We start from the raw sequence: 20,994 nt of genomic DNA, 5'->3' as shown, positions 1-20,994 counted from the left end.
TAAATATGAATATGTTGCTTATAGACAAATTTTAGTGACAGCAGCCCCATGGCATCTATCACTGTTTGCACTTCTGCTAAAAATAGTTGTGTTGTCTTTGGATTTATTTAGATGCCACATCTACAGGTAGTTCTCGCTCCTTCCATCACATCTCTACCTGTTACCATTTCCTCCATCCTCCAGGGTACATCACACTTAGGAAGAAGCTAACCATGCAAGGTTCATGTGGTGTCACAACCACCTGAAATCACTTCCCTGACCTCACCAAAAGGCTGTACCCTTTTCTCTCTCATGACCTCCCAGTTGTTCTCCTTCTCTGTCACGCTTACAGGCAAGGGACAACAGGCACAGCTTCTAAATGCCCCCAGTGCCGTGACTGAAGAGTGAGATGGTCTAAAAGGCAGCACAAACTACAGAGACTGCAGAGTGGTTTCTCTCAGACCAGATCATGATAATCATTGCTTCTCCATTTACAGAAAAGTGAGCAATTTTCTCTTCCCCCTGTGCCAGCCCACAGCATGATACAGAAGTGCTTTAGAATCAAAGCCCTGTCTGGAGGAACTAACAGAACCTTTCCATTTCTAGGTTTTCACTGTATATATGTTCAGATGAAGCACAGTGTATATATATTCAGATGAAGCACCTGTCTCCAGTTCAGGGCGATCTGCCTTAACTCAGGCTCCTCCCAGAACTCATTTGGGCACTGTCTTAACACCTATGAAAAAGGAGCAAATCCCATCTAGGAAATAAACAGTAGTGAGAAAACATAAAATGTGAAGTCTAAACACTACTGGTTTCCTCCAAGAGCCACAATCCAGGTACTCTCTAAACCTCTCTTTTAAGACAGAGCTACATGGAGTTCCTGAAGGTTCAACAAGGTCCAGGCTATTTTTGATTTGCCTTCTTTGCAGTTTCTGAACCCCAAGAGCACTGGGAGATCCCCATGCCCACAGCACCTCATCCCTCTTCTGTCAGTATCTGCCTTCATGGATGGATTTTGGTGCAGGACCAGGGCTTTGCATATCAGGGATGTGGCACTTCCTGCTGTGTCAGTGCACCATGATATCGACGTGCTATCACTCTGCCACTCAGAAAGGCACTCTGAAAATAAAAAGTGTGTTCTCCACAGCATGCACCATTTTGCTAAATGGGGACCTAGGAACCAAAACCAGCCAGCAAAGACCATGAACTGCAGCTTCTATTGCTCCAAAAACCTTCAAAAAGGCATTTTGCCTTCTGCACATAACCTGCACTTGTGGCAATCCTCAGCATTTGACAGCTGAATTATTTTCTCTGCTATGTTAATCAGATTTGTTTCCAGCAGGTTTTTCTAACAACACAGGGGGGAAATTGGGCCAAACTCCTCTACATAGGGGCTTCTCCCAAAACTCACAGACACAGCTGAACTGGAGGGAAAGAAGTGGGATCAGAGTAAATTCCATGGAGACAAGCACAACCTGCTTTCCAAATACATGAGCAAGGTACTGCAGCTCTCCTAGGAAGGCTGCTGTGGTCTTCCTAGCCCCTAACTGAGCTCCCACCAGCAGTACAGAGATACCAAAGGAATATGTGTCACCAGGGTGGCATTAGAGAGAAAAGCCATCACACAGAGGTCACTGCAGCTGTGTGGCGACTTAGGGCAACTGAGAATTCAGCGAGATCCCAGCAGAAGGATTTTGATAATGAATACAGACGAACATCTCCATTTATGCAAGGAGCACAACAGCAGCCTTTCCTTTCACTGACCACAATGGTCTTGGGCTAATATCATTTGAACTTTGGACAGCTTGCACTCATCTGGACCTTGGCCATGCCTTTCTGCTGGGGAAAGGGTTTCTGCCCTTGTTTGTGCTGGAGGAGAAAGGAACTAAAGCTGGACCGCTGGACTGCGCAAGCACACGAGTATAACCCCTCATTAAATGTGCATCATGTGGTGACAAAGAAGGAGCACAGTGCAGTGGCAATTGCCAGAGCCCTGTGGCAATACAGCAAGCATAGCCACTGGGGAGAGCAGTGCTTGCTCAACACAGTCCCCTGCAATCTTTCGGAAAGGAAGAAATAGGATATGCCTAAGATAAAACTGAACATGTTTTCCTGGCCCTGTGCAAGCCCTGTGTCTCTAAGGGTGTGCCTGTCCCTGCTGAGGCCCCCATTCCTCTCTGGGCACATGCTCTGGGAAAAGCCCTGTAGGCTGCAGGCACAAGCACACCTGAGAATCTCACCTGCTTGCTTTGCTCATGGTATTGGATGCTTCCAGTTTAAGCAAGAGACTGGATCCTGAAGGATCCAGTGATTTTACATGAAATACCATCCCAGAGATTTATAAATACAAAGTGAAAAATAATGGATAAGAGAAGCATTTACCCTTTCTATCTATGGAGTCAATCTCTTAGCTGTTTAATACTTCAGTTTCCAGCATCCTTTGGCCCTGATGGCTTGGTAAAACAATCACCAGTGCAATGTCCCTAGCACTCTCTTCCAGCGCTACATAATCCTATGCTTGGGACAGATTCTCATCTACCTTGAGACTCCTTTACACCACTCTGGCAGCTGAAAGGGGCCACCTAAGTGCATTTCACATGCACCAACTTTTGAGGCTTCTTTCTATTGCCAGAGTGATGAAAAGGCATCCCTAGCTTGGGCCAGAACCTGGTCCTTTGCTTAAAGTTTTGAACAAATGAAGCTGCTGTTTGAATGCCTAAGACACAGAGAGAGAGGGGGGCAGTAGCCAGGTGAACACCAGTTACTTCTACCCTTGGCAGTCAGGAATCTATGTTGTTATGAAACAGAAATGCATTGGAATGTGTTACCTTCCCAAGCACTAAAAAACTCTCAGAAAATGACTGCTTTGCATGTTGACTAAGGAGGCATTAATTTCAGTGTCATGTGCAGTAATGTTCATTTGGGACAGGCCACAGGTGGTCAATTATTCCTCTGCCTGTCTAGAAGAAGTATGTTTATCCCTCATAATAAAGTATATTAGTACAATATAGAGTTTATCGCTCAATTAGGAAAGGGACATGTAAAGAGTTACAGCTTCTTGTGGAGAATAGAGCTAGAAACAAATTTTTAAAACTGAGTGAAATACTACCCTCCTCCCCATCAGACACACAGAAAATATACAGCTGGAGAGGGAACTGACAGGTACTTTAGGTTGAATATTCAACCAGCCTGTACAATCCAATATTGTATTGTATATTAAAACTAGACTATAACTGTGTTCCTTTCTCTGTTTGAAACATTTTTAGCTGATTATTCAGGCACTGGTTAAAAAAAAAAAAAGAAAAAACAAAACAAAAAACTCACAAAATTTAATTTCGGTCCAAGCATAAACAAAGCTGTGCATTGAGCAGAATTTGAGAACATTGTGCACATGCACACTTTGATCACTTTTTGGGATCTACACACAGCTCTGCTTACTTCAGTTACTATGTCTGGGCAGTCAAGTTGTTTTTAAATACCTGTAAGTAAATCTTGGTACTTGTTTACTCCTGCATCAGATAATAACTCATAATAAATGAACTTTTCAAATACCAAGGATGCAGTTGATCACTATTTGGAGTATAACACAACATTCAATAAGAGATATCATTTTGCACTTCTAACATTTTAATCTCAAATTTAAATTGCATGCAAAAGAAATTAAATAACAGCATCCCCATTTAAAAGCTGTAGACTACATATCTAAACATAAAGTTAGCAGATACCTAACTTCCAAGCATACAAGCAGTCTCTCTGAGTGGCTTTACATGCAAGACTGATGTTGGACACATGCAGGAATATGCAGCTCAGCCAATGACTGTAGTACCTAAAATGTAGGTGTCCTATGGAAGGTATTTATCTAGTTAATGAGCAGATACAGGCATGTCTAAACATTGCTTAACCAATCCCAAATCAACACCTAATTCCCACTCTACAAGTGCTTGCCTTCCTTTATTAACCACAGGACCCAGAAAGAGACTCCAGCCTGGATGCCAAATACTGAGATGCCCCAGCCAGGCATGTGAATGGAACCATGTCCTAAACCAAAGGGTGCTGTGGAACTGGGAAGAAACGTGGCACTGGTGAAAACCAGAGTGAAATGTTGATCTAGCTGAAGCTCAGACTGAAACATCCATCACCTTACTGTGAATGCAGCTGAGAACAACATCTGATCACCTGAATCCCACAGGATTATCCTGCTATCCTGAAAGACATCAGGCACAAGGAGACATGCATGGTTTTCAAACAGGGAAGCAACCGCGGGCATAATGAAGATTTCACTGAAATTGTTAGGGCTAGACTGGGGGAAAGGTGTATTTCAGATTACTACAAGCAAAAAGCTGTGCTCAAAATACTGATGTGCTTTTATCTGCATGTACACTCACCTGAAAGACCCCGGTCTGCAAATGAAAGCAAGAACAAGAAAACTTCTTGTAGGGAATCAGACACTTCTTCCCAGGGTGAGAAACAACAGCACATCAAACTAACACTGTGCAAGACAACATTTATAAAAATGCTGATAGATATCATCCCCCTTTTGACTTATGGAGCCATCAAAAACTCACTTTCACAGAGCGTTTTTGGACCCTTTAGTTGACTGAATCACCAATTTAGAATCTGTCAGACTCCATTATGCAGATTAAGAGTCTCTCCTTGGTTTCATTTGTTATGCATTAATAAGAGAGCACTGGTGCCTGTATCCTCTCGCACAACCAAAGCCTTTCTGCCATTACATAGTAAATTTTGTTCTTTCTCGCATTCGGAAAAAACCCAACACAGCAGCAACACGGCTTAGTTGCTATGCAAAGACTTTAGAGCCACTGCATAGGGATCAGTTCTAGAGTTCAGTTTGATTCCAACCAAGAAAGGCAAATTATGCCTGGAAGTGAACTGGCAAGACCTTCCTCCTTGACTGTTTCTCTTGTCTGCAGGTGTAACTTGTGCTCAGAACGAACCTGGGATCCCCACAACCTTTTACAATCCTGATGCACATTTACTGCCTTGCAGCCTGATGCCTGCTACTGTTAAAATTCCGAGTACCAACAGACAGATTTATTATGAATGCTGGTAGGGATCTTTTTTCTCTCTCATTGACTAGATGTGACTCAAAAAGTTAATGGTAATTGCTTTCATCTTCATTTAGCAACAAGAGAGAGAGAGAGAAATGGGAGCAATTTGCAGATATGAGAACAGGTCATTACAGGTGTGTTATATTAGTGTATTCATGAGCCCCCTGGGACAGCCATGCTGTGATATCCAATAACTTTTTTAATGTGTAATTACACACCATTGGACTATAATTGATTAATTGAAAAGAGAATGTAGGCAGATGCTAGGCCAAGGCTGCTGCTGCTTGTTAAATGAATATGTCCTTGCTTCTTTATAATAAGTTAAGTGAACTACTCAGAAGCAATTAAGTGAGAACTGAAATTCATTAGATTTTATGTAATTGTTGGTATTAACTTCTATAATAAAATGCAGGATTTATATTTTGGGTTTTTCTTCCCATCCCAAAAGCAATATAATACACGTCACTGCTGAGATGTAAAAAAAGTGTCTGCCACAGACAGTGAGCTGTGAGATATGTGCTCCCAGCATTCAGATCTTCCCCAGACAACTGTGTAGCACTAATCTTCCTTCTTGGGATGTCATTCCTGGAAGCTCTGCACAGCCCCAGGGATTCCCAATGAGATGGAGTCAGACACTTAATGTCCCAGAGCATCCCCAAACCTCCCTGCAGTCTACTTGAATGGTGGCAAAGCTCTTCTCAACCATCCTTAATTGGCTGGATCTTAACTCTGAGAAATAAAAAGAGTACAGTCTCCTGATTTTCAAAACCCTACTCTCTTACTGCTCTATGTTGGCTCTACAAGGGATCAAAGCCTTCAAACACTTTTCAGGGGAAGACAACACATGAGCAAGGTAAGACGTAAGCCAACTGCACGATTACAAAGAGTGACACTTGTTAATGTAGGCACCTGTTCACACCTGATAAAACCCATTCTAATTCACACCTTGCATGACTGAGAGCCAGGGTCAGAGGTGAAAAAGAACCTGAGCCCCTGGATACCAAAGAGATGTGTTACAAAGGATGGTTCCCCCCAGGTAGCTGCCAGGGTATCCCACAGGCCCTACTGAGCCATCTGCATCTCCTGCACAGACCCCAAAAAGAAAATATTTATAGCATTGGGTGATGACTTGGGAAATTTTATTTCCAATTTATATGGAAGGAAGTCCAGTGAATTTTAATTTATCACACTTCACTTCCTTTAAAACAAGATATATCTTTATTCTTTAACATTCTATAAAAACTGACTGAATTTTATTTCACAGAATCACAGAATAAGATGAGTTGGCAGAGCCCCACAAGGAATATCAATTCTAACTCAGGACCTGCATAGGACCACTCCAGAAAACACATCCTGTGCCTGAGAGTGCTGTCCAAATGGTTCTTGAACTCTGTCAGGCTTGGTGCTGTGATCACTTTCCTGAGGGGAGGCCTTTTCCAGTGCCCAACCAAACTCGGGGGGAAGAAACTTTGCCTAATATTCAACCTAACCCTCCCCTGACACAACTTCAGATCATTCCCTCAGGCCCTGTCACTGGTCACCACAGAGAAGGGATCAGTGCCTGCTGCTCCTCTTCCCCTCATGAGGAAGTTGATGACTGTAATGAGGTCTCCTCTCAGTCTCCTCCAGGCTGAACAGACCAAGTGACCTCAGTCACTCCTCATATGCTTCCCCTCAAGGCCCTTCACTATCTCTGTTGCCTCCTTTGGACACTCTTCAACAGTTTAATGCCTTTCTTATATTGTGGTGCCCAAAACTGCACACAGGACACGAGATGAGGCTGCAGCAAAACAGAGCAGAGCAAAGCAGGACAATCCCCTTCCTTGCCTGGCTGGTGATGCTGAGCCTGACACAGGTTATGAATGCCAGTTTCCTAAAGCTAAGCTACAATTCTCAACTGCTTTTCTTCCCAAGAGATATGAACTCCTTTTTTTTTTATTATTTATTTATTTATTTATAGGGGTTTGGGTGGAGGTATGGCGGACAATTTTTTCTAGGATTTTTTACTTCAACATTTATTGAAATCATTATTAAGAAGTAATCTGCTAATAAATGAATGTATTTTCATCTAGTCATTTCTTAGCTTTTTACATGTTTAAATTTGTGGTAAAAAAATAGAGGCTTTTTTGATATTAAAGAAAAATCAATTTTTTAGTGACAACAGGTTTAATACAAAAATTATAACTTCAGTAAACATATCAAATGAGGAAAGTAAAGAGTAAAACTAGAATAATACAACACAGTATTGCAGTAAGGATAAATTAAGGTTAGAGAAATTATTCAGAGGTCATCAGTAAGTGCAGATTTATTAATGAAAATTTTAATGCTTGTCCTGGGAAGGAAGTTGACAGATTTGGAGCTGTAATGGCATTTTAATTGTTTTCCTTTTTAACAAATGCACTTTGCGTCTCTTTCAAAATAATAAGAGTGGCGTTAAAAATTAAAAAACATGCCTCCTTTTGAGGAAAGGCAGGCTTGTGCTCACAAAGTGTCAAATGTCACATCCTAAAATAATGCTCCCGTATTGGGATGAAGGAAAATGCTAAATTAGAGGCACTGGGGCAAAGTTGCTTCCCATATGTAAATGGGTGTTGTGGGAAAGGGGATATGACTCACTCTTGGTTCCAGAAGGCCAAACACTCACTGCCTGTAGCCATAGTGTTTCCCAAATCTGTCCCATTCCCATTGCCCCTCTTCCCATGCTGCCCACCCCTCTCACTGTCACACCTTTTAGTGTATTTCTTTAGGGGCCCTGAATCATCCTCCTTAATTTGGCTCACTGGATTGGAAAGATGGGGATTATATAGAGCTCCTGGAGGTACCAGCCTGCTTGGGGAGGAAGACACATCCCTGACCATGGGGGAGAATTTATCCTTTTATTCCCTTCCTTCTTCCCTTTCCTGATGCTCCTGTGACTTTTATGCCTTGTATTTATGTGTTGCTGGGCTCTGGCTCTCCCTGACACTCCCAAGGTGACTGGCACTCCCCTGCCCACCTCTGTGGGAGCCATGGGGAATCCCTCACCCTCCTTTGTGCTCTAAGTCCTGGTCACTCACTAACCCTAGGTGTAAAAGAAGTGAGGTTTGGGTCTTCTTTCCAGCAGAAAATCTGCTACCTCAGACTTTGGGGGTTTGCTTTCTACTAGTTCCTACAACAGGTCTCTGATGTCAGCCTTCAGCTTAGATATTATTAATAAAGATCATGTTTTCTACACTTCAAATTAGGTGTCAGCTGGCCTGCTGGTTTTTGGTCAGACAGGAGGAAGATGTCTCAAAGCAGTCATTCATCTTTTTCTGTTTACAGAACATAAGGTGTCATTCAGAGCCCACCTCAAGTGAACAAGAAGGATCCTATTGATTTCACTGGGCTTTGGATCAGAGGTTGTGGAGTCCTAAGCATGGTGTGAGTTAAGAAATAAAAGCTTAATACTTTGTGAGCATGGAGGTGTACGACAGGGGAAGGGGAGCAGAAGGCCTGAAAGACCAAGGAAATCTCTCAGGACCCCCTGGAAAGTCTCTTGCAGCCCAGAAAACCTCCCAGGTCCAGTCCATGCCGCCATAATGTGGGGAATGGCTTTGCTTCCATTGTGGGATAGAAAAACATATCATTAAAAAGCAGGGCCAAGAAGGACACAGCCTGTGTGCCAGGCAAGACAGTGGCTGCATTTGTTCTAACCCAGTAAATAGATGTGTGCACACAGGCCCAGGGACTATCATTTCCTGGGGACAGTGTGTGGCAGGGTGGCTGGCAGGCTGCAGCTCTGTGTTTGATCCTGTGCTATCCCAGTGGGATGCTGGTCATGGCACAGATACCAAGGCACCCAGTGCCCCGTGGTGCCTACCTGTGCCAGCAGGCAGGGAGGGTCAGCTGGAGCTGGGTGTCAGGGCTCTCTCTCCCCAGGGCTGCAAACAGGCCCATGCTCTGAGTGCTGCCTTTTTTCAGTGCATTTACACAGCACTCAACTTCCATGCATATAAAGCAAACACTACCTAGCCCTTCATTCAGCCTGGCGGCAATCAAGGACAAAAAACCATTTAGAATAATTTTTCCTGGTTTGTTGCCCTTACTTGAAGAGAAACAGAGTGCAAGGTTTTCAGTGGGGTTTTGGGGAGTTTAGTTTCAAAATACTCTGCCATTGCTCATGGACAATTTAGTTTTTTGAAAATGAAACACTACAGGCGATTAATCTACCATATGACCTAAGCGTCACTGTTATTTCAGTCACAAGAAAGGTTGAATTTCATGTGGCCAAGATTACTGAGGTTTTAAGAGCATCAGTATCAATTCACTGCTACAATTGCTTTTCCCCATATTTTTGTTCCAGGGCCATAACCACCACTCTGACAGCTCTCTGTGTCTGATCCAAGGACCCTGAAACCAACAGTGGGCTCTCCAATGCTGGTTGTTGGGGGTTTTGCACAGTCATCTGCTTGTACTGTGTGCCACAGTACAACTGATGCAGGACTACCAGTTGCCCTCAGACTGTGATGGCAAACTGAGCAAGAAACTGATGAAATCCATCAGAAAACCACCAAAAAACAAAGTGAGAGAAACATTGGTTGATGCTGAAGCAGCATTTAAACATGGCTGTAGAGGTTTTCAATTCTTATCAGACTCAGTAGGTCTACAATCTGGAACTCCACAAGGTGTCACAGGTCTCTTCCCCCTCTCCTCTCCTGCCTCTCCAAGGTGGCAGAATCACCTCCTGACCACAGGATTGTACCTGACAGGCTAGCTGCTGGGCAGCACTCTTGCTCCAGCTTTCAGGCCAAAAGCCCTGCACATCCTCAATCCTTGGCCAGAATGAAGGAAGTGCTCTCCCTTTCCCTCCACTGCTTTGCACCCAAGAGGGAAGACCCAGAATAAGCACAGGAGGAAGTGCACTTCTTCCTCTCTCTCCACTCTGTTATGAACAAGAAGACAGCAGGAGAGACAAAAAGGGTGGAAAGGTAAGGGACAGAATGAGCAAAGCTATTTCTCCCTAATTCAGTCCTTTTTTGGAGGCACTGTGATTTTAAATGGATTGAGAGGTATTTTCTTCTGCTGCTGAGGCACTAATAGGGAGTGGTTTTACTTGATACTGGGGCACATTAAGCAGGTCAGGCACCTTAAAAAAATGAATTTAAGCCTCACTTTCTGAAACCAAAACTCTCATGGCCTTCAAAGGATACCAATACACATATTTACATTTAACTCATCTACAATAGCAAAACCTATTAGCCTCATCTGATCACAAACACTCTAAGTACTTTCCAATATCAGTCTAGTAGGTATGAAATCTTTCCCACATCCCAGTGCCATAATTCTGAAGTTAACCTGCCTGCATCCCCACTGCCCTGTTTGGGTGCCCCACATGTGCCCCTTGTCCTGACTCTGCCTGGTGCTGGAACAGCAGAGCACAGTGACAGGACTTCAAGCAAAGCATCAGCTGTAGCTCTGGCTCACCACAGCTTTGCCATAGCCTCCCCAAACACCTTTTGCTCATAAGAGAACAAATTGCATTTCATGTTTCCATTGTAGATGTGTTTTCAGAGTTTTCTCTGCCTCTTTTTGCCAGTGATTAAAGAAAACTAGCCGTAGGTGAGTTTGCATTAAATCAAATAGCGAGTATGTTTTATTTTGAGTCTTTTACATAATAGCTTCCAAGCACCAGGACTTATAATTCATCTCATACTGCATTCACAAATTTATCCTCTCAGAGCAGAACTACTAGGAACAGACTTTTTTATTTCAAAGATGAAAAGATGAGGATTGTTCTGCAGGAAAAGCATGGATTCAACTGGGTATAGGACTGGAAATGAAATTTTTTTTCCAGGATATTTATGTTTTGTTTGGTTATTTGTTTGCTTTACATATGATCCCACAGCAGTGGGTGGTACTCACATCATCTCCATAAACAAATTATCTGGAAAGCAACCTGATGTTTAATTTCCTTAACCCATCAAACCCTCCTTGCCTCATACAGCAGCATGCCAATCTGAAACCTTGACTCAATATTTGAGTAAATGGGGGGAGGAAGTACGAACCTCTGGTTTTTCTTTCCCACTTTTGTTAAAAGGCAACCAAGCATGACTCTTCCTACCCTGACTAACCTGGGTAGGTGCCAGATGGATTTTTCCTTTCTCTAGGCAATGGCTCAGGAATTTCATCCGGCTAGAGCTGGGGCTGTGGGCTCCTTGCTGGCCTTTTCACTCCAGCCTCCCCTTTCTCGGCAGTTAATCCTATCTTTCTCCCCACATCCACTATTAGCTGGACTGTACTGTTTCTTGACAATCAGCTTACAGCAGGGACTAAATTCTGCCTTTTCCTTCTGGAAACAAAGAGATGTGCCTGAAAGAAAAGCTTCCAGTCACTCATGGAATAAGAAATTGAAATCCCAAGGCAGTGCCTATGGGAGAAGAATGGATGGCTGGCCAAGACAGCATGCTGACCTGGCTCTTTAAAAATAGATTTCTTTTTTGTAGTTCCCAATATTTAGCATGGATAGCTAAACTTTAGACAACATGATTCTCAAAAATACTGTGAAGTCCACAAAGAAAAATCTGATCTGCTCATTGATTAGAGCATCTTAGCCACTTTGGTTTTTGTGCCCTACAACAAATCCCAGGACACAACATATATGGATTTAGCTTGGGAAATGAGTTCCCTGTTCTAATCCCATAACTGAAAAATGGTTTCCTATACTAACCAAAATATTTAATTGTCACTGTTTTTCTTAATGAGCAGAACTACTGAACACACTTCAGGAGTTTCCTCTGCCTAAATTATACCTTTCTTCCTTCTATTTCTTATCAAACTTGCTCACATTCAAAAAAGACAAAAACCGAACAGAAAACCTGAGTTGTATCTCATCAAATTATCTGCTCTTGTGGTGTGTAAGAACTGAAGAAAGCATACAATTTGTAATCCTCCATGTTACTTTTGTAATACTCTATGTTACCATGCTTTAAAATCTCTCCAAGTACTGAAGAGTTAAAGCTTGCTGTGTGTGTGCCTGTGACCTGGGATGTTAAGATTCAGCCAGTGTAGCCTGGCTCCTGAGGGAGAGCCCTGGCATGCAGAGCCAGCAGCAGCAACCCAGCCCTGGATCCCGGCTGGCAGCACTCTCCCAGCATGAGCATTTCCCAAACTGAGGAGCCTGCCTTTGCCGAAACAAACCTCACTGGAAAATGGCAGCTAAACCCTAAAGCAAAAAAAGCATTTTTGAGCTCAAGCCTCCAATTTTACCTGACAGAGTATTACTCTATTTACTCTGAACTGCCCTCAGAAAACTCAAGGGATTTCCTCATTCTCAAAAGCATAAACAAGTTTTAGTTTCTCTTTGATTTATAAAATCTTGTCTTTTCACTCAGCCAGCATCTGACTTGTGCTGTTAGATTCTGGGTAAGTTTTCACCATTGGGAAAATATTTTTTAGAGGATCAGCTGTCCCCGCTCCTTTCTTTTATGTTTGTTTTGGGTTTTTTTTCTCCTCTCTCAAGCAATACTGAGTAGCCTTTAAGAGAAAGAAGGTTTCTTGATGGCCAGTTCTGGTGAAATTAGCTTTTGAAATTTGAGCACATTTTAAAATAGCATTGTTTCCATAAAGTAAAATGTAGAAGGAATAACACTACCTCTCTGTGAAACACATAGAAACTTCAACAAATAACACTAGCTCCCCCACCACCCACACCTAGGCTCAACATCATATTTTCACTGAAAGTTCCTAAAATACATCTTTAAAGATAGCAGAGGTACATATTCATTATTTGCCTACTATTTTTTTCCACATACAAATTGAGTGCAGATTACATCCCTGCCAATTTTGTTTCCAATAGCATAGGAAAAATAAAACTATAACAAATTGCTTTTATTACTTCCTTAAACAAGAATTGAAACTTGTCCAAAAAAGCACATGAAAGACTAACTTTGATGACTTGAGCTTTTGCCAGACACACTGGTGATATAATAAAGCAAAAACTTAAATGTGTATTAATAGAGGAATAAGCAACTGGGCATTAAAAGAATGCTTGATTTTAATAGCACAAAGTGGGTTAATTGGTTCATTGACGGCTTACACTAAATATAAAGCAGATTTTCAGTGGAAATATTACATGACATATCCATGTTGTCTCTATTACTAAGTTTCTCCAGCACCAAGAAGCTCTACTGACTTTGGGAGCATCTTGGTGTGCTGTGATGGTTTGTCAGGCCTGATTAGCAGCACAGTAATTAAGCATGGCCTTGAAGAAAGAGCTTCATTTATTTGGCACAGGAATTATGAGTACACCAGGGAACCACTCTTTGTGTTTGTCTAGTCCCCTCTCCTTAGGATGTAACACTGCTAACCCAGAAACCACCAGTAACTTTGCAAAGGGTTTAAGAGGAACCAAGACCAGATCTCCTGGGTCACCTTGCTTTTGGCTGGGGAGAATTACACTGGTAACAAACTGAATCTTCCAAGTGACACCCGTGGGTTTAAAAAGCATTGTCTTTACCTAACCAAGGGCTGGCTCAGCACAGGGGACACTTGTGGGGTAGGAAAGCGCAGGCCCAGTAGTGCAGGTGTGGCCAAGACGCTCTGCGCTCTGGCCAGTGTGGGGAGCAGGCACTGGCCACCAGCCCTGAGCTGCTGCTTCCTGCTGTGAGCTTCTCTGGCCAGCTGACTGAACCTGGAGGCCAGCTTCAGCGCTGGCTTATCGGCTCATCAGCTCGACTTTCACTGCCTGTTGCACCTGGGGCACCCAGAGCAGCGCTTGCCCTGGCATCCCGGGGGAGCAGGCACGGGCTCTAAGGCAGATAAAACACAGCTTGCTCCTGCACTGCCACCCGCCTCTTCTCTGGTTACAACCAGAAAAAAAGAAATGTTGTTTCAAAGTAAAACCCCGTGTACTGACTCTCCATAAACACTCCCATTTAGCCAAATGATACATTTTACTTAAGTACAGATGGGAAGAAAGGGGAATGCAAGGGAGAGATCTACAGATGTATCTAAACCTCCCTTCTCGAAAGCCATGCATGAATCTCTTTTAAATGTACGACAATTCATCCTCTGTTTACTTTAGGCAAACAGAAAAACTCATGGTGGAGCACTAATTTTCACAAGCTAATCAAGAACATTAGGTCCCAACAGATTCATTTAATAGAAATATAATAGGCATTCCTGCTTGCTTTTAATCTCGTCTAGCTGCAAACGCTAAAATGAACAGCGAATTAACCCTGCCTTGGAACAGAGATTCTTTCACAGCTGATATCATCTCTCTTATGGCTTGTAAACACTCCAGGCTCCCTGTAAGTGCTTTCCTGGCTTTCGCTCTTTCCCCACAGCAGAGGAGAAGAATGGAGAGGAGAGGAGTGGAGAGGAAAGGAAAGGATGCTCTGGGTTGCATGCAGCTATGAAGGGGAGGAACAGGCGAGCTCTGAAGGGAGGACTGCCCGTTAGCAGAACAAAATGCAGCGCTGCCACCCAAAAACAAGGCAGAGCTAAAAGGTGGATGGGAGAGTGAGTTTTGGGGTGCTTTGGGGGAAGAGGTGGGGGGCTTTCCGTGCATCACCAGCTACTCCCTGCATGGCTCTCCCTGATTTACCAGTGCAAGACAAGGTAGTAAGACAAGGCCATTCACGTGCTGACATCAAATATATATTTTTCAAGCAATTTGAGATCTTAAACTGTTCATGGATAGCAGAACTAGCATTAGAACGCTACAACAGTAAAAAAAAAAACCTATCATATTTCATAATGTATGTCATAATGAACAAAAGCCTTTAAAAAAAACGGTTTTCACTGTGCTAAAGTAACAATCTAGACTTGTTGTAAGTATGTTATTCTTACAAGTAGTTCGCAGTTATTCTTGAAGGCAAGTCTTGGAGTTTCCTTAGCATAGTGCTGCTGGGGAAAATTTTCAGCATGTCCATCTTCATCTCTAGCCTGAAGGGAAATATAATGGCCTATTTAGGGACTTACAAATAATGGAAGGAAAAAAATAGCTAAAAGCATAACAGCTCAGATCATTAAAACAGACGGGAATCCCAAAATACAACATTATTTAAAAGTTTCTTTAAATAGTCAGTACACCTTTTAGATATGAGAACTTGGGATGCTGTTTTCTTACATAGCTTAGATTGAACATGCAAATTCATTGTGGAGTAATAATTAGAACAACAAAAGACAAAACCAAAATGAAATATTTGAGCTGGAAACTGAGCAACTCAGGGTTTCAATTTACTCCATGGCATTTTTCAGGATTACATTACATATGTACTCGTTTAAACTTTTGACATGCTTAAGCGATCCCTAGATGATGTACTTGTATTTTCAGTTTAACAGTAAGGCCAAAAAATAAATGAAAAAAATAAATGCTTTCATACTCATAATTTACATGTAATACTATTACAAATAAATGGGTTCCCCCTCCATGTTTAAGTGAAGCTTTGAAAGGAGCAATCATTGAGTGAGAACAATGATCCTTCAGTCAAATGCGGTCAAAATATTTAATGACAAAGATGCATTAAGAGTTACTGGTTATTTGTAACTATACTGTTAATTAAGAAAGCTGAAGTTTAAATGGAGACATTACCAGAGCCCATTAGCAATCCTGCTTGCATATAGTATTTTTCCCTTCTCATCTCGAGCGTTTTCTGCTTTTTGAGTTAAAGCAAAAGGGAGAAGCAGGTGAAAGGAGGAGTGTCAGCAATACGCTCATTACACTGTTCATTTGAGTGACACTTGCACTCCGTTCCGCTCCATCTCATCTGATTCCTGACTGTTCACTCTCTCCCTCTCACAGCCTCCCAAAATTCACAGCTGAGCTGTCTCCCTCACATATGGCTTGCATATAATTATGCACATTCCATTTTACACTGCATTAAAATGATGAGCTCCTGGCTCCCTGCCAACCTATTTAAATCAGCCCCTGCCCAAAGAAGCCAGGGAGAGGAGGAGGGCAGAGGCAGGGTGACCGCATCGGGGGCGAGGGGTGCGGGCAGGGGCAGCGGGGCCAGGAGCAGGCAGCTCTGCTGTCCATCCCTGCTGCTGCCCCGTGTGTGCTCCTGGGGCAGGGGTGCCCAGGGATGCCCAGGTGCAGTCCGGGCACACCTCAGTGCCTGTGGCAGCGAGAGCTGGCGCATCGCTCGCCCCCCGCGCGGCGAGAGCTGCCTGTCACCGTGTGTCACGCGCCCGGCATGCCAGCTTTTCGGCGTTGGCATTTATGAAAGATATTTACACCTTGCAGGCTCTGCGACTTGTTTGTCTTCAAACAGGCTTCTGCCTCTCCCCAAGGAGACGGGCTGGGGAAAGGGAGACGTGGCCTAACAGCACTGGCGATTTCTAGGAAAACATGCAGGGTCTGCACCTCAGCGAAAGTCCCTTGACTCCAGCAGGCTTTGACTCAGGCCTCTGCTTGTCAGCCATGGGGTGTGAACACAGTTTGCCAAACAGAAAATGCCATTTTTAATGGTGAAAAATTTGTCCAAAGGTATATTTTGGGAAGTACCTAAAATTGATGATGATTACAAGAACAAGGGAAGTAGGAAAAAAGTTTATTCTGTATGATTCCTAACAGTTTATGGGTATTTTCTTTCAATGCTTTCAATAGTTGTGGCGTAAAAAATGTTTAAAATTTTCCTTTAAAACCACAAGAAAGAGGATTCCTGAACATCTGAAGTCACTTTTATACTGACAAAGATTTAAATGTATTCTTCCAATTATTAGTTTGAAACTAAAAGCTCTCTTGCACAATAAATATACTTTCATGCTGCGTGGAATATAAAGTTCAAATCTAACCGGGTTTTCTAAAAAAAAAAACACACCTCAAAATTCTATCAATTTTGAAAATAAATTTTGTCCTTTCCTCCTTGAAGGAATATGGGCAACTCACTGAAGCTCTTCCAGGTCATTTAGAAGACAGCTGGGGGATGAACGCCTTAAAAATGCCTTGCACAAATAGAAACAGACCTGTCAACTTGGGAAAACAGATGCCACTGGGATGCTCAGTGAGGGACAGCTAGGGAGATACTGGTGGGGCAGAGGTGTTGTGTGGGGCTCTGAATGCTGTTGGTGCCCCCAGACCCCTGAAATTTTATCTTGGCACCATGCAATGCATTGTGCATGTGATGGCTGGCACATTGTAACCTGCCAGTGACCCTCTGGAGCGTTGTCTTGGTGCACGCACACACCTTGTAAAATGAAATGGATATCAGGGTGTTTGGAGTGCATCTGTCAAAATACAGAGACAAACTCCACTGAACTTGACCTGCTTACCAAAACTGCCAGTTACACAAAGGTTATTCACCCCTGCTGACAGAAACATGCTCCTGCTCCTACTGATCTAAACCTTGCTTTATTTAATTTTGGATGTAGCTAAAATTTCCTAGTCTCAAAACCTGTTTAGCTACATACTGCCAAAATTTGCTCAGGCAGCAGAAATACACCCAATTTAGCTAGCTGGTTTCCATTGTAAAAAACACCTATTCTGAGCAGTCAGGACAAATTCTCCAGTATCTTTCCATTAATTCATTAGTACCGTCTTCCAGTTGTAAATAATTTGCAGAAGGAAACACTCCTACAATGTTCATCACTGTTCTAAGCATATTAAAAAAGTGGCTCAGAATTTATCTGGCAATGGTAATATTGTGATGCATCTGTGCCTACACTGACCCACTCTCAATCACTGCTGCACACCTCGTGACTGCCTCGGTTCCCCAGCATCTCACTCACAGCAAGCTGGCATCTACAGCTTTGCCATCAGGCCTGGCTGCTGTGGAAAGCTATTGTTCAAAGAAAAAAAACAACTGCAAAAAAACCTGAGCCAAATCTGTGATCACTCTGATTTTTAAAAAAAATGCTTTAATACTGCTAAAATCATTATAGGAACGTACTCATCAAAAAATGTATGTACTAACTGCTAGATGTGATTGAATGCATACATGTAATATATGGAACAACTCCTCTCACAGCACATTTTGTTCCAGGACAAGAAAAGGCATCAGCTCATGTTCTGAGGCCTGGAACCATGGTTAGCACTGCTAGTTTTATCAGTGCAAAACTGCTGCAACTTCACTGTGGCAGTGCCTCCCTGGGATTTACTGATTCTCCTAATTCAATACCCTCTACTGGCAGACAGCCACCCTCCTGTCAGCTGCATGGGATCCAAGAGGGAAACCAGCCCATTGCCAGCCCCTGGGACACCAGGCTGGACACTTGACAAGACCAGTGGCACACACACACACACACACATACACACCACCTCACTGCTACTGCCAGAGCAGAGCACACTGCCCAAGGAGTGGTGCTGGCAAAGATGATCGAGTGAGGAAACTGCAGCTGACTTGGTGGAGGTGGTTGGGCTGTAAGGTCAGCCTGATGATGGGTTGTGTGGGAAATCATGGCCTTTAATTGCAGGTTAGATATCAGGAGCCCTTCTTAATGACAGGTACAGCAAAGCACTGGAGCAGATTGCCTAAGGAGACTGTCAAAGCCCCATCACTGGAGTTTTTAAAGAGCAGATTAGGCAAACATCTGCCAGGAATGACACGCATGGAGTAGCTCCTGATGTGGGGAAGCTGGACAGATGAGAGCATCTCCCTTCCTAGGTCCCTTTTTCCTCTGCTTTCTACCACTGAGCTTTGAAAGAAAATGGCAGGAGGCTAAGGCAAAAAAAAAATTAAAAAACCAAACCAGAAAACAGGATCTGAAAGGATCTCTCTGAAAATAGCACAGCATTTGATGTTCAGAGATATGTGTACTCATTAATAAGTGCATGATGACAACTATCTTTGGCTACAGAAACTGTGCTATTTGTTCCTAAGCCAGCCAGCCTATATTTGTGAAAGATGCCAATAGTTTGGAAACAGACTATATATTCAGTCAAGATTCCTTTTTTTAACACAACGGAGGAAGAACAATCTACAGCAGAATTTCCTCCTCTCCAATGAGCGTGGATATTTGCTTCTCCTTATTCTCAGAGAAAAATTATCTTGATCCAGACAGAGGATTCCTGAGCTTCAGTGCAAGTCTTTTTATGCAGCTTTAGCCTTGGGAGAGGAAATCTGTGCTTACATTTTAATATTAAGGGCAGGATCTTACGATATTATAAGTCACAAGGCAGGTTGAGCCAAATAATTTATTAAGATGGAACTTGTTAATGCAAAGCTTCCACTAAAATGGGACAATGCATTTGCAACAAAATCCTACTGCTTAGTCCACAAAACTCTAATGCCACTTAACCAAAACCACCTAACATTAAGAGCAACAGTCACTTGAGTAAGGCAGAGTGACAGAATATTAGTCTGCTTACTCGGGATAAAATTGCCACCTGATTTCCATAAATGTCCTTTGAAACAGATGAAACAGGGAATGTTACCCCCAGATATGTTCAAGGCAGCAGGCATTAGCTGAATGTCTCTGCTAGGACAGAGAATAAGCTGCAAGGAGCTGAATGGCGTTGCTATAGAAGTGCAGATAATTGCATCGGGGCTCCTGTCCCGTGGCGATGAACAGAGGAAATTCACATCACCCTTAATGCCATTGTCTCCAGAGGCTGGCTGCAGATGGGAACTGAAAGCTCTATTTCCGTTTCCACCACAAAGGTTATCTCTCCTTTCACTGAGACTCGAAGGAAATCCTCGGGGAGACCCTAATCCTTGAAATTCTAGTTCCTGTGCATTTCTGTTGTCCCAGATAATCAATTATCATGCTCTTTACATCCACTGTACCAGCAATAGTAAAAATAGTACTAAACTTCCACCTGCTGGGTATATTTTTCCCAGAAATATGAACATGCTTGCTGTGGGCTGGGTGGCTGGGGAGCCCAACACCAGGGTCCTGTGCTGGGAATGGAACAGGCCCAGGGAAGATGATCCAGAGAGGATGTTCCCTGGTTCAGCAACCACACAGTTACAGGAATGAGGAAGCCCTCAGCTCAGAGAAAGTCTTCCCTCAGGAAAAGCTCCCACTAATGTTTGATGAGAGGTTTGCTCTTCACAAGGATTTCAAGATTTTCCTGAATCACAGAGTGATTGAATAAGCGGTATTTACTTGCTTGTTACCTGTCTCAGCTGCACTCTATTCACTAATCTCTACAGTTGTAATATTTTGCCACTCCAAACCTCTAAAATCTTCTTAAGATTTTTTGAAAAAGTCACAGGTATTTTGAAAACATATCCAAACAAGATTTCATAAAATCTTCCAAAACTCAGATCAGTGAAAAGAAAGGACTTAAAGTCATGCTGATTGTTTATCAAGTTGTTATCATTTACATCCCACAAAAATTGAGGTTATGCCTTTAGCCTGACCTCTGGTGACCATACAGGTTAGAGATGACCACCCTACCCAATATTTTCCAGCCTGGGGTCTCTTTACCGGCACTGACTTTCTGCACACTTGGTGGTGGTCTATGGAGAGTTTGCAGGTCACGTGCTACTAACTCCCCTTGTTTCCAGCTGCTAAAATGCATTTAAAGACAGCTAAAAATACATTAAATTCTTTCCTAATGTTATTTTTCCATGTAAGCAACTGCTGTAGTCACCACAGGAATGTTATTTGATCGCCAAGGGGAGGGGAAGAGGTCTGTGAGACAATCTGTCTACTGGAGGTGATCTACAAAGTTAAAAAGAAATTGGGAATATGCCCTCCTGTAACTTCTTTACTAAGCATGCAAAAGAAAACTGGAAGGGCTTTTGCTGACTTGCTGCCTCCTCTTCTCTCCCCAAACATGCCACACAAGCACATGTACCAACACACACGTGCACATCCCCACCCATTACTTCAATTAGGAACCGAGCCCTTGTTTATGCTGGAAGAAGGCACCAGTGGAGAGGAAGCATCAGAACAACATCACCCTGACAAGCCAGACCTTGGCACTGCACATGCAGCTCTCCCCAGCCCCTGAGGAGAGGGGATACTGCAGGAGACAGCTTCTGTTGCTATTTTGTTACCTGGGGTCTCTCCATAGTCTTCCTTGAAATCT

General features: G+C 43.0%; 1 protein-coding gene across 2 annotated transcripts in view; it reads right to left on the bottom strand.

Annotated features, from left to right (window-relative positions):
* Window positions 1-20,994, bottom strand: part of SOBP (sine oculis binding protein homolog) — a 112,731-nt gene that overhangs the window by 33,899 nt on the left and 57,838 nt on the right. The window contains exon 5 of one of the 2 annotated variants that reach the window (XM_054630651.2): window positions 14,862-14,957. The exons of the other annotated variant lie outside the window; for it this stretch is intronic. Within the exon in view, the coding sequence (XP_054486626.1) occupies window positions 14,862-14,957 (96 nt within the window). The remainder of the gene's footprint in view (window positions 1-14,861; window positions 14,958-20,994) is intronic. 2 annotated transcript variants of the gene reach the window in all.

This window comes from Agelaius phoeniceus, chromosome 3 (assembly GCF_051311805.1).
Source record: "Agelaius phoeniceus isolate bAgePho1 chromosome 3, bAgePho1.hap1, whole genome shotgun sequence".
Taxonomy (NCBI): Eukaryota; Metazoa; Chordata; class Aves; order Passeriformes; family Icteridae; genus Agelaius; species Agelaius phoeniceus.
The sequence above is the reverse complement of the archived record's forward strand: the minus strand, read 5'-3'. Positions and strand labels throughout refer to the sequence as shown.